The sequence below is a fragment of the Urocampus carinirostris genome, chromosome 6 (genome assembly GCF_059441175.1).
Source record: "Urocampus carinirostris isolate Australia breed hairy pipefish chromosome 6, RoL_Ucar_1.0, whole genome shotgun sequence".
NCBI lineage: Eukaryota > Metazoa > Chordata > Actinopteri > Syngnathiformes > Syngnathidae > Urocampus > Urocampus carinirostris.
Genome location: NC_142354.1, coordinates 8,786,644 through 8,803,425, shown reverse-complemented (window position 1 = coordinate 8,803,425; position 16,782 = coordinate 8,786,644). Strand labels below are relative to the sequence as shown.

Here is a 16,782-nt window from a genome sequence, read left to right as displayed (position 1 = left end):
GAGGTTTCTTCCATTCATGTTTTTTTCCATTAGAACTAATCTTGTGTCTTCTTGTCTTTCAAATTGAGTGCTGTTATAATTCATTGGTATTCCAACATATCTTGTGTTTTCTTCCTTTTATTATTGTTCTGTTATAGCTGGTTGGTGTTGAAATATTATCTATCCACGAGCGAGTATGTTACCTTGTTTTCTTACTTGCGTGTTTTGTTGTGTTAGAAAGAATAGGTATCCCAACATATCCTTTATTCAAACATATATTGCTGTCTTTCTTTTATGGTTTGTTCAGTTAGAGCCAGCTTATGTTCCAACAAAGTCTGCATCGTCCTTTTTTTTTGGTTCCGTTAAAATTGGTATCCCAACTCATCTTGCAGTGTCTTCGGTTCATGTTTTGTTTAGTTAGAACTAATTGGTACTTCAACATACCCCATGTTGTCTTACTTTAATGTTTTGTTCTGTTAGAACTACTTGGTTTTCAACATGTCCTGAGGTTACTTCCATTCATGTTTTTTCCATTAGAACTAATCTTGGGTAGTCTTTTTTTCAAATTGTGTGCTGTTAGAACTTACAGTATTGGTATTCCAACATACCATGTGTTTAGTTCCTTTCATTTTTGTTGTGTTATAGCTGGTTGGTGTTGAAACATGAGCGAGTATATTACCTTGTTTTCTTACTTGTGTGTTTTGTTGTGTTAGAACGAATCGGTATCCCAACATATCCTTCATTCAAACATCTATTGCCGTCTTTCTTTTATGGTTTGTTCAGTTAAGAGTCAGCTTGTGTTCCAAAAAACTCTGCATCGTCCTTTTTTGTTTTGTTATGTTAGAATTAGTTGGCATCCCAACACATCTTGCGGTGTTCGGTTTATGTTTCGTTCAATTAGAATTCATTGGTACTTCGACATATCCTGGCGTTGTCTTACTTTAATATATTGTTCTGTTAGATGCAGAGTTCCAACAAATCACGTGTCCTCTTATTCTTTTAGAACTAGTTGGTATTCTTATATATCCTGTGATGTTCTACTCTTATGGTTTGTGCAGTTAGAGTTACTTGGTTTTCCAACATGTCCTGAGGTCCTTTCATGTTTTTTTCCATTAGAACTAATCTTGTGTCTTCTTTTTTTTCAAATTATGTGCTGCTAGAACTTATTGGTATAACATATCTTGTGTTTTCTTCAATTTATTTTTCTTCTGTTATAGCTGGTTGGTGTTGAAACTTGAGCGAGTATGTTACCTTGTTTTCTTAACTGTGTGTTTTGTATGTTAGAACAAATCGGTATCCCAACATATCCTGCATTCAAACATCTTTTGCTGTCTTCCTTTCCAACAAACTCGGTATCATCCTTTTTTGTTTTGTTCCGTTAGAATTAGTTGGTATCCCAACACATGTTACGGTGTCTTTGGTTCATGTTTTGTTTAGTTAGAACCAAATGGTACTTGTGTGTAGTCTAACTTTAATGTTTTGTTCTGTTAGAGCCGGTTGGTGTTGAATCATTATGGAATTGTTATATCCACGCACTAATTTTTTTTTTTTTTTCAAATTACAGGAATGATTTTACTAGGAAATATGATAATTTTTTTCTTATCTATTCAAGTTTCTCACTACATTTTCAAACGTTCTATTTTTAATTTAGTTTTGATTTTAAACCAGCATCAAATCATTGTAATGATTTGTATTTGTAATCGTTGATCGGTGGGGCAGGATGTGCTGGCAGCAGTCATCAACAATGGAATGAACAGATTGGATTTTAGAGGAAAAAGGAAAAGGAGAGGAAAAGGAAAGTACCGGGAGCGAGGAGGGGTATTTGGGGCATAATCAGGGTAGGCTTGTGGCCCGGCCCTTGATGGCGAGTACCCGTCGGGGTAGGCACGGAGTCAAGCCGGGTACGTAGCTCCACAATTTCACGCGGAAATCACTGAAGGGAAAAAGGGGGATACCCACACCAAGAGGAGGGTTAGGGTCCGGGGACGAGGAGCGGAAAGCGGGAGGGAAAAACAGAGAAAGTCAACATTAACCTTGTTTTTTTTTTAAAAGATTTCTGTTTTTTCATTTGAATAAAAATAAAAAATAAAATGATAGTAAAAAAAAAAAAAAAAATCATCCGGTTCAGGCTATGCCCTGCCCACAGCCCGAAAACAGCTGGGATGGGCTGAAAAAAACAAATAATTGTTAACATCGGGAAATTAGAAAGGAAAATAAATTGAGTGTCAAATAAAATTCTAAAAAATATTTTAAAAAATAAAAAGTAGGAAAATAAGTGAAAATAAAAACAATAAGAAAATTTCAAATAAACACAAAAAGTAATAAAGATAAATCTCATCTCATCTCATCAACTGCACCGCTTATCCTCAGTAGGGTCGCGGGGATGCTGGAGCCCATCCCAGAAATCATCGGGCAGTGGGCAGGGGACACCCTGGACTGGTTGCCAGCCAATCGCAGGGCACACGGGGACAGACAACTCTTTCGCTCAGTCACACCTAGGGACAATTTGGACCGGCCAATTCACCTGAAATGCATGTTTTTTGGAATGTGGGAGGAAACCGGAGTGCCCGGAGGAAACCCACACAAGCACGGGGAGAACATACAAACTCCGCACAGTAAGGCCGGGAGCTGGATTTGAACCCACTCAGGAGGTTCCCACGACCTCAGAACTGTGCCGCACACGCGCTTACCACTGCGTAATAAAGATAAGATAATGAATGAATAAAGATAAATGAATACATGAATAACTTAGAGAAGCAGAAAATGAAAATTAAATAATGATTAAAAATATATGAAAAATAAATAAATAAATAAAATTAAGCAATAATCACAAATAAAATAGGGGAAAATTGGGAAAGATTCAAGATTGCAGTAGAAAATGAAATTGGATTATAAATTATTGATTGGATTATTTTCATTGTAATTGATACCAATGTTGAGATTAGACATGGCACTCTAGGGTAAATCCTAATATAGAAGAAAAAAGAAAGATGAGACTATCACTATACCTGTAAATAACAATGCACAACTTTCCCGAGTTATAACAAGAACGTAATGAAAACGAATCGTATATGACGCGATGTTTCCAACCAAAATGGCCGATTGATTGTTTCCCGTTTCGGAGCTGGATGGCGGGGACGATTACCTGGAGGCGGTGAAAATGTGTCTGGAGTTGGTGCAGATGGCGTTGATGGGACTGTCGTGTCCCTTGACTTCTCCGACCGGTGTGAAGTTTTCCACGTTCCAGACTTTGAGGATGCCTCCCCTGCAGGCACTCAGCAGGAGGGGCCTGGACGGGACCAAGGCCAGGGCGCACACCCAGTCTTTGTGGGCGATCGGGATTTGCTGTTCGTGCAATAAAAGCGTGAAAATCAGTGAATTATAATTATATACAATTATATATCTATTATTAATACATTCTTCGACCCTGACTCCCACCTGTTTTTTGCTCCCGTCTGTTCTTAGACACGTTTTTTTTATCCTGACCACGTCTCCTCCTGGCTTTCTACTCGTTTCCGACCCCGGTTTTGCTCTCCCGTCCTGGCTATTGACCAGTTTTTTTCTGTTCCCGACAGCACAGTCGCTCGCCACGGAAGTGCCACTTTCGCGTTCAGAGCGACCTGCTTCCCGCGCCCAGCGATCATTGGATCGTGGGTGCAATACTTTCCTTTATTTCCAATAAACCTGAGAGAAACGCAACGCAATTGGGTCCTGTCTTTGTTGTGGTATTTGGAACTTTGTTACTCTGTGCTGCCATCTCCTGGCTCGTGTCATCATTGCAGCCTCTGTCAAGCTTCTTATGACGCCATGCAAGTACGTGCATTTCTTAAAGGGGCAGTGTGTATAGTGCCTGCCAGTGGTACAAAAGGCTTCCATTCGGTATAAAAATGTAGATTTGAGGCAAAAATACACGAATGATCATACAGATGTTTGTTTTTATAAAAAAGAAATGTGTATTCCTTTTACATAGTGGAGTCCCTACTTAGGAATTGCCGCCGTGTTTGTCTGGCATCTTGCTGCTACACTGTGCTCATTTGGCACTGGTTTTCCTTCATATTAGACCGGTGTTTTTCAAGCACTGTGCCACTGGGAAATTATCCAATGCCTGTGCGGTTTAGCGGAAGCTATCTTTCATTTGGATCGACTTTTTGCTGAGATGCAATGGCACCCACCGGTGGTGTCCCGCGGTATTTTTTTCAACGAAAGGAAAGTGCCGAAAGTACTTACTTACTTTGGACCACGTCAAAGTGTAGATTTAATGGGAAGTGTCTGACGAATGGCTAAAATCTACGCCAGGTCGTGTGTACAAGGCACCATGCATCGTGTGCAAGAAAGATTTGTGGGTTTTTTTGGTTGACTTGGTCTTAATTTTGATGTCAAAAGGTGTTAAAAAGTTTTAATTTTAACTTCGCGTAATCTGTAGGAACCCTGGATATGCTGTATATGTATAGTCATTATTTTTGAACCGTTTTTGTTTGGGAGGGCCAGATTAAAAATGCTGCATGTGGCCCACGAGCCGTGGTTTGCCCATCCTCTGCTGTAGAAGAAAACAGAATAAGAAATTACTACTTTTTGCTGTAAGAGTAAATCTCTCTCTTCCCTATTCTCCCTCTCTCTCTTTATATATATATATATATATATATATATATATATATATATATATATATATATATATCCGTATTTCTGTGAATTGATTTTAGGGGCAGGGGGGAGATTCCATTTTGTAGGTTGTGACACTCCTTCACGTCTAATATTTTGCTTTAATTTCTTTATAAAGAAAAAGCGTCTGATCCTTTCCGACCTCCAGATTTCATCTCAGACCGACAAACCTCTCTCGACCTCAATAATGAGTTCAGTACGCACAAAAAAAAGAGAAGAAGAAAAAAATCATCTACGTGCTGAGTGCACTCTGAACACCAACATTCAGTCTGCACTAGTTTGGAGTTTGGATTTTTATTTTTCTCATTTTACAATTTATTATTATTATTTTCTAAGCCATATGAGTTAAAATTATCATTCTTGTGAGGTTTTTTTTTAACGAAAGAAATCATTTAAAATGTTAGTAAAAATGGAAAAAAAGTGCTTAAAGGTGTAGTGTGTCATGTTTTACCACTAGAGTGGATGTCACTCAATTTCTTGCGTCTTAACTCTGAAAAGACCGAAATGTTAATTATTGGTCCATCTAAATGCCGTGACTTATTCTCAAAAACTGCTGTGAACATTGACAAATGTCACATCACCCAGAGTGACTCAGTTAAAATGTAGGTGTCATATTTGACTCCGATCTGTCCTTTCAAACACACGTAAAGAAAATTATTAGAACCGCTTTTTTCCATCTTCGCAACATTGCTAAAATTCGTCCTATGCTGTCTCAGTCGGATGCGGGGATTATAATTCACGCGTTTGTTACCTCCCGTCTCGATTACTGTATTGCACTACTCTCCGGTCTCCCGAAATCCAGAATCAAGAGTCTTCAGCTGGTACAAAATGCTGCAGCGAGGCTTTTAACTAGGACAAGAAAGTCCGATCACATTTTACCGATTTTACCTAACCTACATTGGCTCCCTGTTAGCCTAAGATGTGATTTCAAGGTTCTCTTGGTATTATACAAAATCATACATGGACTTGCTCCCCCATGTCTTTCAGATTTGATTTCCCCCTATGTTCCGGTTCGAAGCCTTCGTTCTGAAAGCGCTGGTTTTACTGGTGATCCCAAGAGCCAAGAAGTGTTCCGCAACCTGCAACCTCAGTGGAAAATGTTTAAATCTAAGCTTAAAACACACTTGTACTCTATAGCATATGAATAACCTATATATTTTTTTGTTGACAATATCTCTGTACTATTTGTAATTGCAACATCCATTGCAGCCTGGTCATCCTGAAAGGGGATTACTACATGTGCGGTCCCTTCTCAAGGTTTCTTCATTTTCCTCATGGTGAGGTTTTTGAGTTTTTCCTTGCCCTCATGTTGGTTTCAGCTCAGGGGATGGTGTAATAATAGTCTGTGCAATAACCTGTGCAGCCCTTTGAGACTCTTTGTGATTAAGAGCTATACAAATAAAAATGAGTTGACTCAACACTAGATGGCACTGTATTGTCTAATGCGCAAAAAAAACAGTGCCAAAAAATTACAGCGTAGACTAGGGGTCAGCAACCTTTTAGGTGCGGAGTGCCACTTACAAATGTCCTTGTAAATCAGTGTGCCACACCAAAATCAATGACTCGCACAACATTTTTTTTATATTTTACACCAGTCCAAATATACAACATTTAAATCGTATAAATCGGTGTTTCTCAACCCTTTTTGAACAAAAGTACACTTTTATTTATCAAAAAGTTTTCGGTTTTCTGTGCTTTGCTATGCAGTGAGCAATGTGATAGCTTGCTTCGGTGGTGGTGTTTTTAGCAGTGACAAAGGTTTTCAGGGTCTGTATTTGTTGGCCGTACCTGGACACAGCGCGTTTTAAAGTCTACACCTTTAATTCATGTTTCGGCTCGTAATGACATTTACCACTTGCCGTGCGAGGTACAACGCTCTCAAGGCAGAATGCACAAAACAGGACGGTCATTTTTTGCACAAAGCCTCATTAATCCGTCCACGCTGACTGGAAAGAACGAGATGTTTTCGCTCGAGGAGCCGCCGTGATTCGTTCATTTAGCGCAAGCGTGTGTTTCGTTGGCTGAGTTAAAACACGGATCTCTCCTCTGCGAGGCGCCGCGCAAACACACGCTGACACACAAAGCAGCTAACGTAAAGCCTCCAAATAACACGGCGCACAACTGAAAATGTCTAAATTTCCGGTTAAAAATGCGCATTTTTAAAATATAATCATTATTATTTTGCCGCACGCTCGCGTGCCACTGGTTAACCCCTCGCGTGCCACTGCTGGAACGTGTGTCATAGGTTGCCGACCCCTGGCGTAGAAGAAAGATGCCATACAATGTTGGTAGGGACTCCACTATGTAAAAGAAACACATTTCTCCGCCTATTTATTTTGATATTTTATAAAAATGAAGATTGGTTTGATAGTTCATGTATTTTTACGTAGTATTCAAATATTTTTTTGTACCACAAGGAGGCACTAAAGATTACACACTGTCCCTTGTAAACGTGTCTACTACAAAGCAGGTTCACAACTTCTGGCTATTCTTTTGGGGCAAAAACTAGCAAGTTTTTTCATTGGTCCACGTCTTTTTTCCCTTTCTTCTTCCAGAAAAGCCGATAAGAAAACGACTCCAGAAGGAGGCGCCCTCCCACGTTCGTAATACACGCTATGGTTTTATTGTTCGACTTTATAATTAGACGAGAGGCTGTAAAAAAAGATTTTATTGGCTTTTGGGCAAATGAGCTGGAGGTGAAACTCCACGGGCGGCATCACAAACTCGCAATTAAATCTGCCTGATGGGAGGAATCCCCCCAAAAAGAAAAGAATCAAGGAGTAAAAGAAAAAATGCAACAACAAATAATCATGCTTTGAAAACTTGGCAACATGTTGATTAAATGGATGTTAATATGCTACGAAAATACCAACCTATCCACAGCCCATCTTCTTGGCAAGCTAGCTCACTAGTTATATACCCAACTACACACCGAGACAACTAGCTAGATATCTACCTACCAATCTAGCTACTTTGCTAAGTAGATGGATTGTAGATACCAAGCTATGTAGCGACCAACCTCAATCCCTAGCTAGCTAGTCACCCAAATAGCTTGCTACCTACAAACCAAAAAGGTTTTTACTTCTTTCTTTTCCCTCTCATCTATTCTAAAGACTAAAATACACTTAAAAACATACTTAACATAACATAACAAGCTACATACAATGTATCTATTTAGCAAGATGCTTCCCATCAAACTAACTAGCCTAGCAAGTTACCAAACTAAAAATGTAACAACCGAGCTATCTATCTAACTAGTTAGCTACAAACTGAAGTTATATACTATTTTATCTCATCTCATTAGCTGCACCGCTTATCCTCAGTAGGGTCGCGGGGGTGCTGGAGCCCATCCCAGCAATCATCGGGCAGTGGGCAGGGGAGACCCTGAACTGGTTGCCAGCCAATCGCAGGGCACACAGGGACAGACAACTCGCTCGCTCATTCACACCTAGGGACAATTTTGACCGGCCAATCCACCTGACATGCATGTCTTTGGAATGTGGGAGGGAACCGGAGTGCCCGGAGGAAACCCACGCAAGCACGGGGAGAACATACAAACTCCGCACAGGAAGTCCGGTTATACTATTTTATACGCTGGTTTATTCCACTTATACTCAAAAATACTAGTCTCACCTCTCAGCTACCTTTCTGGCTCCCTATGTACGGGAAATTGCAGTTTTTACAATCCATCCACATAGCTAGCGAGAATCTAGCTACTTGCCTTTTGATCTACCTACCTAGATAGTTACCCACCAAGTTGTTTGTCAACATAGTTAGCTACTGACCTAACCAACTAACAGGAAAGCTACCTACCAAACTAACTGCTTACCACGCTAGCTATCAAGCAACCTCACTACCTATCTAGGTAGCTCCCTAGGTACAGGGAATGTCAATGTATTTTTTTTTTTTTTACAAAAGGTTAAATGTATAAAAATTTGACTCTCCATGTGTTAAACATAAAGCAGTGTTTTTAGTTCCCTGGTCAAATGTAAGCTAGCAGACACCATTATAGCTTGTTGTGAATCTTGAGATCGTAACATTGAATTTGGGCTGTGAAGACAGAAGCCGGATAAAGCACCTGAGTGAGCTCCTGCTGGCGCAGATCCCATTTCTTGATGCCGTTATCCCTGGAGCCGCTAAACAGGACGTCTCCCTGCGCCGCCAAACACTCGATGCCGTCGTAATGAGGCGGCTCCAAATTGTGCGCCGGACCCACATTGCCCGCCGTACCCTCCGCCACGTCAAAAACCTGTCAACAAAATCGCCCTTTGAAAATGGGCCTACTTCCTGGACTATAAATCACATTCTTCAACAGTAACAAGTAAAAAATTCCCTCTTAGCTGATAGCTAGCCCTGTCCTCCGTGTCTCCAATAAGCGTCTTCATCGAAATATTAGCGTCGTCTTTTTGTACGTTGAAAATTAGCATCGTCGTTTCATGTGGCGAAAAAACAGACGTCTTGTACATCAAAATTTACCTCAACTTTTTTCTGCAAAAAATAACTTTGTTTCCTTCTACATAAAAAATAGGCGTTGTATCCTAAGATAATTATTACGTTTTCCTTTTCTACGTTAAAAATAAGCCAAGTCTTGTTCGGCGACAATAACTAGTAACTTCTGAGTCTAAAATTTGCGTCGCCTTCTTCTACAATAAATATTATCATTATCTTTTTCTACGTTAAAAATCAGTTTTGTCTTCTTTTGGGCCAAGAACTAGCAACTTCTTCTTCTACGACCAAAATTAAGATTGTCGTCTTCGTCTATGATGAATATTAGCTATGTCTTTTTTTGCATCAAAAATAATTGCCGTCTTCTTGGGTTGTAAAAACTAGCTACTTCTTCTACGATTATTACAAGCCATGTTATATTTTACATTAAAAACAATGTTTTATCTGATTGTTATCAACAATGGTTTCTTCGACATTAAAAATTAGTGTTGTCTTTTACTTCTTCTATGTCCAAATATTTCATATGTAGTCTTCTACTATAAATATTAGCGTTTTTCTCTTCTATATTAAAAAAGATCGCGCCGTCTTCTCTGGTCGCGGAAATTAGCGACTTCTCCTACAAAGCAAATGTAAGTAGTCTTCTATTAATATTTTTGTCATCTACTTCAACCTAAGTCACCTTCTTCTACCATTAGTGGCATCCTCTATGACGAATATTACCATCGTCTTTTCAACAAACTACTAGCTCGCAAGGAAAATAGCTTTAACTTGTGACTTCATCTACATCTAAAATGAGCCTCGTCTTATTCTACAATTACTATTAGCTTTGTCTTCTTCTACATCCAAAATTAGAACTGCATTAGCTACTTCTTCGTTGAAGAAAATGGATTAGTCTTCTACGATGAATATTTGTCATCTACTTCTACACCGAAAATGAGTTTCATCGTCTTCTACGGCAAAAATTAGCCACTTCTTCCGGTATTGTCCTCTCCTTCTATGCAAAACATTACCGTTATCTTTGACATTGAAAATGATCGTTCTGTTTTTTATGGCAGAAATTACACTTCTTCTACTAGGAATTTTCAGCATCATCATCTAACTACTAGCTTATGAAGTTATACACTATTTCATACACTGTTTTATTCCACTTATACTCGAAAATACTTGTCCTAAGTTTGACCTCAGCCTTGAGTGCAACTTTTTTAGAAGGGTGACATAAACCGCTTGATTTTTGGAATGTGTCTCTAATTTCAGTCTGTGCAGATAACAATGATTTATCACCTCGCCTAGGGGGTTAGAATGTGTGTGTGTCGTGCCCCATTCTGTCCGGAGGGCGATGACCTACCGCCCTTCTCCCAAGCTTCAAAGGACTATTGGGAAATTTGCATCGACTTGGCGCGGAGCAATCAGCCAGAGGCTTGGTCATGGGGCGTGAACATTTCATCGGCATGGGTGATAAGAGGAGGAGACCCCGGAACCTCGCTGCTCTCTTTCTCCACACGATTGTAATTGGCAAGGAAGAAAGATACGATTTGTTCAATCATTTGATATGTGGACTACAATCGTCGTTCGGCTAATTAGATTTCTCTGACTTCTGGACATGCTCCAACTGTAAGGGTTTAGACACGTGAAGTGTCTTTGGAGTCAGATTTCAGTTTAATAAATATCGAAACCTTACACTTACCAGAAAAATAGCTTCAACTTCTTTGCTAAAAACTAGCTTTCTTTTTTGTGTCGAAACGATTTTTAGACACTAAGTACGAAAAATTAATCCTTTACCTAATTATTAGCCGATGCCTATACGCACAATCAAATAAATATGAGAAAAACACAATAAATAAATACTAATAACGGTTTAAAAGTGTCTAATGACCTTGACATAATGGTCTTTGGATCCTGTGATGACTTGATCTTTGCCTGGCTGACTTCGTCCCACCGTCAAGCACATCACGGATCCGATGTGGCCCGTTAGCTTGCCCATAGCTTGCATCCTAAACACAGAAAGAAGATTTTTTTCCCCCTTTTTTCATAAATATCCTTCACTGAACCAAGAAACAAAGCCCAGATATCCTTAAATTGAAAAATTGTTTCATCGTCTATTCCTGTCTGGAAGTTCCTGGCCTGGATTTAGCTCATAGTTTTGCTAGTGCAAATAGCATCCCCCAGTTGTGATCTAAAGCAATAGAAAGATTGCTAAATTGTATAATCTGTTCTAGTATTTCCTGGCCTGGATTTAGCTCAGGCAGCATATAGCCATAATAGCATATAGCATCTCTTTGGTAGCTAGCTCTGCTACAGCCGTTAGCATCACTTTAATAGCTAATGCTAACAACAAAACAGAAAAGAGACTGAAACCAGCTTGCCTTCACCCCATCCCAGAAGAAAATATGATATGGGGCTATTAGATCAAGAAATATCTAAACTTATTCATCGTCTAAAAAAATGGAAAGATCATTAGATCGCCTATTCGCTTCTGGCATTTCCTGGCCTGGATTTAGCTCAAGTAGCTACTAGCCACATTAGTGGACAGCATTGCTTTGGTGGCTATATCTTCTTGATCAGCTTGAGCAATTAATGCTAACAATAAAACTGAAAACGAAAATGACAACCGCTTACCAAGACAAAGAAAATGTGATACGACTGTACTAGACCAAGAAGTAGAAAATCGTGAACTCAAAAAGTGAAAGAATGTTAGCTTTAACCAGCCTCCTCCGCAAACGGCATCACTTTGGTGGCTAGCTCTGCTTTAGCCATTATAATCACTTTAGCAATTAATGCTAAATAATATAGCAGATACAGCTAGTGTCACGGGCCTTTAATACTAATGATAGTATTGTGTACTCTGCCGCTTAGCTGCTAACGCTAATGTGTTTATGCTTTAAGCTTAAACTCAAGAGATATGATGACCATTTCAGAATGCACTTATCACAGAAACATCACAATTAGTCTGAACCAAGATGCCCTAAAATCATAAAGCCGGAATAGCTCACCAATAAATCCCCTGGTAATGAGATGATTGACATGAATATCTGCAAACATGGACTTGATACATTAAGGACAATCGATAAAATTAAACTGTGTCAAATATTGACTCCAAAACACACCGGTATGCCAACAGACATAAAAAGAAAGAAAGAAAAATTGGCCTAAAAGCATTTCTTCATCATTGGAATTTTCTTGTTGTATTCTGTCTGTTTCGCCACAGAATTCCTGTTTACAAATAAACAAACTAAACTTATTTTCAATATGGCCATCAGCCTCTGAACTTTGACACCACTTACAGCTAATTGCAGACGTTTTAAATATCTTGAGCCAGTCGTGACCAGGGCTAGGTAGGGTTACTTTAATTTGATTACTTTCAATTACTTTTGGATTACTCCAATACCAAATATGCTAATGAAAGACAAAATAAACTAAATATGAATACAATTACTAAATTTTGTGCAGGCTTGGGGAGTAACGGAATACATGGAACGGCAAAAATGATGTTGGCAAGCTGTTTGGATTTATTTTCATTTTGTTTCTGTCGCATTTTATGTTCGTTTTGCCGGAGATCAAAGCCAGGAGAGAAAGCTTACCACGTGTTGTGAGTCATAATTTTATTCATATTTAGTTTATTTTGTCTTTTATTAGCATATTTGGTATTGGAGTAATCCAAAAGTAATTGAAAGTAATCAAGTTAAAGTAACCCTACCCAACCCTGGTCGTGACATAAGGAAATGATGATTGACACATTGGTTAGCCAATGAAAGTGAAGTGGTCGGAAATGAGTTAAAAATAATTCTGATAAAATCAAAATCCTTGTTGCAATTTGGTTGGCATGAGGGTTACGTACTTGTTGAGATCCCAGATTCGGACGGTGTTCCCGGTAGCGGCGTACAAAACCGATCCCGAGGCGTTCAAGGCGATCTGGTTGATCTGACACTCGCCGTGCGCGAACGTGATGGTGCGGGTGGTGGTGCCGCAGCACGCGTCGCCGGACACCACTTGGCCTGAGGAACTGCAAACACAAATTTGGATAAATGGAATAAATCCATGAATAAAAGGACGGTTATAGATACCATAGATGGATACCATAGATACCATAGATACTATAGATAGATAGAGAGAGAGAGATAGATACTTTAATCATCCCCTAGCGAAATTCACACTTCCAGCGTATCCTTGTGTTGAAAAATCAAAAAATAAAATAAAAGATATAGAATACAAAAATACCCAATATAACGTGTCGATATAGAGTATTTAAATAGTGCTACGGAAAATACACACTGTAATAAAAATAGGGTAATATGCAAATGTGGGGGTGGGGATTTAACGTGGGCTTTTACTCCCCCGGGTGGAGTTAAAGAGCCTCATGGCATAAGGAAGGAAAGATCTCTTCAGTCTGTCCGTGGAACAAGACTGACAGCAGTCTGTCTCAACATCGAATACTATTCAGCGTTGATTCTGTTATAAAATCTGTGCTACTTTTAAAACATTATTTCAGTTACATTATAATATTTGTATAAAAATAAATATAATAAAAATGTATTATCTACTGGGGCAGCACGGCGGCGCAGTGGTTAGCGCGTGTGCGGCACAGTTCTAAGGTCTTGGGAACCTCCTGTGTGGGTTCAAATGCAGCTACCGGACTTCCTGTGCGGAGTTTGTATGTTCTCCCCGTGCGTGCGTGGGTTTCCTCCGGGCACTCTGGTTTCCTCCCACATTCCAAAGACATGCATTTCAGGTGGATTGGCCGGTTCAAATTGTCCCTAGGTGTGAATGAGCGAGCGAGTTGTCTGTCCTTGTGTGCCCTGCGATTGGCTGGCAACCAGTTGAGGGTGTCCCCTGCCCACTGCCCAATGATTGCTGGGATGGGCTCCAGCACCCCCGCGACCCTACTGAGGATAAGCGGTGCAGCTAATGAGATGAGATGTATTATCTACTGTTTTTACAAGACTTGCAACTCAATGGAATATTTTTTAGAGCTTATTAAAAAAAGTCCTACGTAATTCCTTATAAACCAGGATGTAGCCTGCTAATATTCAGACATTCTGTTTTTAGACATAAAAAGGGTCATCAACACAGCTCAGAATATCATGGGTCGCTCTCTGCCCAGTCTGCAGGTTAGCCAGCGCTGCATTTGTTTACCAACAAAACATTTTACGTCATTTTCTTATACACTAGGAAGTCGCTTGCTAATATTCTTCTGTATTCACCTATTATTCAGTATCCCATTTTCTTTTTTGAAATCAAACAATTACCTAATTTATTTGCAAGGACTAAACAGGAAAATCATGAATTTGTTTAACAGATTTTGAAAAGAAAAAGTTTAATGTCATTTCTTTGAGCCAGGAGGTAGCCTGCACATACACAGACCTTTTTAGAGGCAGGAGAGTGATCAACACCACATAAAAAATCATGGGCTGCTCTCTGCCCAATCTTAAGAACTTTGCCAGCTTCCGTCTGGAAAAAAAAGTTTTAAAAAATTACTTTACTTTTTTGCAGCATTTATCAGCAAAACTATGGTATTGTTTGAAAGAAAAAAACGCATCCTTTTTATTTATAAATCAGGAAGTAGCCTGCTAATATCCTGACGTATTCTTCAAAAAAAATGTAATTACTTCAATTTTTTTGCAGGATTTGACGGAAACATAATGGAATTATTCGGGGGGGGAAAAACTCTGGCGTCCTTTTAAACCAAGAAGTAAGCTGCTAATATTTAGACATTCTATTAACAGATAGAAAAACCTTACAAAGAGTCATCAACACAGCCAAAAAAATCATGGGCTGCCCTTTTCCCAGTCTGGGGAACATTACTGGCTTGCGTTACATTTTGGGTTAAGTAATTCCCAAAATTTGGAAAATCATGGGCTGCACTCTGCCCAGTCTGGAGGACATTACCAGCTCATGCTACATCTTGTACAAACCGGGAAGTCCCCTGCTTACATCAGTACGTTGTATTTCATCTCCCATTTTCCTTTCTTTTCTTACCTGAGCGTTCGAACACACTTGGCAGAATCCCGTACGTCCCACACTTTAACGTAGGACGTGGAAACGGAGAAGACGAGCCCTGAGGACGGACAATATTTGACGGAGACCACGTTGTTGGGGTGTCCTTTAAGCGTGGCCATCTCCTGACCCGTCACCAAGTTCCACATTTTGCAGGTCCGATCTAGAAAAAAAACCCTTTTTTTTAATTGACGATGGATTTTGTGGGCAATCCAAAAAATCTGAAGAACATTGCTGGTACCTTTGGAGCCGGTGAACAGGAGCTCGTCCGTGGCGTCCACGCAGAGGACGGGCTTGGAGTGGCCCTCAGCCACCGACATGCACTGCAGGGGGGCCGTCCGGCCCCCTTTTATGCCACCGATAGGATTGATCACGCCCCTTTAGGGAAAAACGGTAAAACAACAGCGGTGTTACTTTTTTCAGAACAAAAAAAAAATCACGTCTGCTTTTCGACAGGCAGTAGCAAGACAACAGGCAAACATGCTAATGCAAAAATAAGAAAGTAAAAATTTTACATTCGCAATTGTGAGTTACAGTCACCCGTCGACTCGTATGAAATGTATATCCATCCATCCATCATCTGCACCGCTTATCCTCAGTAGGGTCACAAGGGTGCTGGAGCCCATCCCAGCTATCTTCGGGCAGTGGGCAGGGGACACCCTCAACTGCTTGCCAGCCAGTTGCAGGGCACAGAGAGACAGACAATTCGCTCGCTCATTCACACAGAGGGGCAATTTTGAACAGGTCAATTCACCTGACATGCATGTTTTTGGAATGTAGGAGGAAACAGGAGTGCATGGAGGAAACCCACGCAAGCACGGGTAGAACATGCAAACTCCACACAGGAGGTTCGATCTTATGACCTCAGAACTGTGCAGCACACGCGCTAACCACTGCTTCACCATGCTGCCATATGAAATGTTTTGTCCCGACAATATTTTTAATAGTGTAGCTGTAGATTCAATGCTCCCTCTAGTGGTTGGTAAAAAAAAAACGGATAAAATAAAACGACTTAAAAATGAAAAATATTTTTTGCAGTGTTTTGTATCCTAAAAATGATAAGAAAATAAAAGTACATTAGGATTTTTTTATAATGCATACGATTTTTGCAGTGCTTTCTTACCACGCTAAAAATTGAAAATACATAAATCATTGCGCAGTTAATCAGTTTATTTACAAAATAAATTTCATCCTAATACATTTTTGACTTGTTTTTCCTGGTTAAACAAATAAATAGTCACTCAAATAAATGAATAACATGATTTAAAAAATATATCTTATACAGCAGAATATTTTCTTTTTTTCAGAACTTAATATATTTAATATTTAATATATAATATATACAAACTTTAAATAGAAAAATAATAAACTAAAAATTCATTTAAAAAACTTGAATGAAAAAAATATATTCAGGAATTTTGCTTAATAGATGCTTGAAAATGATTAGCCCCCATTCCCCGCAAAAAAACAAAAACAAAAGGGTGATATTTTTACAGTTTACTAGAATAATTTATTATTTCATTGCATCTTTAACTCTTATTTCTGGTAAAGATTTAGAAACCTGTGAAAAACATGATCTCAAAAGCATGTTTTCTGAACTTAATAAAATATAATATTTACTATTAAAAATCAAATATATACAAGTCTTCCAAAGTAAACATTATGAGCAGTGAAAATATAAATATAAATATAAATAGCAACACACTT

At 39.2% G+C, this 16,782-nt stretch overlaps 1 protein-coding gene across 2 annotated transcripts in view; it reads right to left on the bottom strand.

The window, feature by feature from the left end:
- The window catches only part of kif21b (kinesin family member 21B), a 97,787-nt gene that overhangs the window by 4,117 nt on the left and 76,888 nt on the right, over positions 1 to 16,782 (bottom strand). The window contains exons 28-34 of one of the 2 annotated variants that reach the window (XM_088337746.1): positions 15,317 to 15,453; positions 15,058 to 15,238; positions 12,920 to 13,084; positions 10,958 to 11,075; positions 8,717 to 8,887; positions 3,125 to 3,324; positions 1,783 to 1,912 (exon numbers count right to left, since the gene is read on the bottom strand). In XM_088337746.1, the coding sequence (XP_088193872.1) occupies positions 1,813 to 1,912; positions 3,125 to 3,324; positions 8,717 to 8,887; positions 10,958 to 11,075; positions 12,920 to 13,084; positions 15,058 to 15,238; positions 15,317 to 15,453 (1,072 nt within the window). In that variant the 3' untranslated portion in view covers positions 1,783 to 1,812. The remainder of the gene's footprint in view (positions 1 to 1,782; positions 1,913 to 3,124; positions 3,325 to 8,716; positions 8,888 to 10,957; positions 11,076 to 12,919; positions 13,085 to 15,057; positions 15,239 to 15,316; positions 15,454 to 16,782) is intronic. The other variant, XM_088337747.1, reaches the window with a different exon arrangement.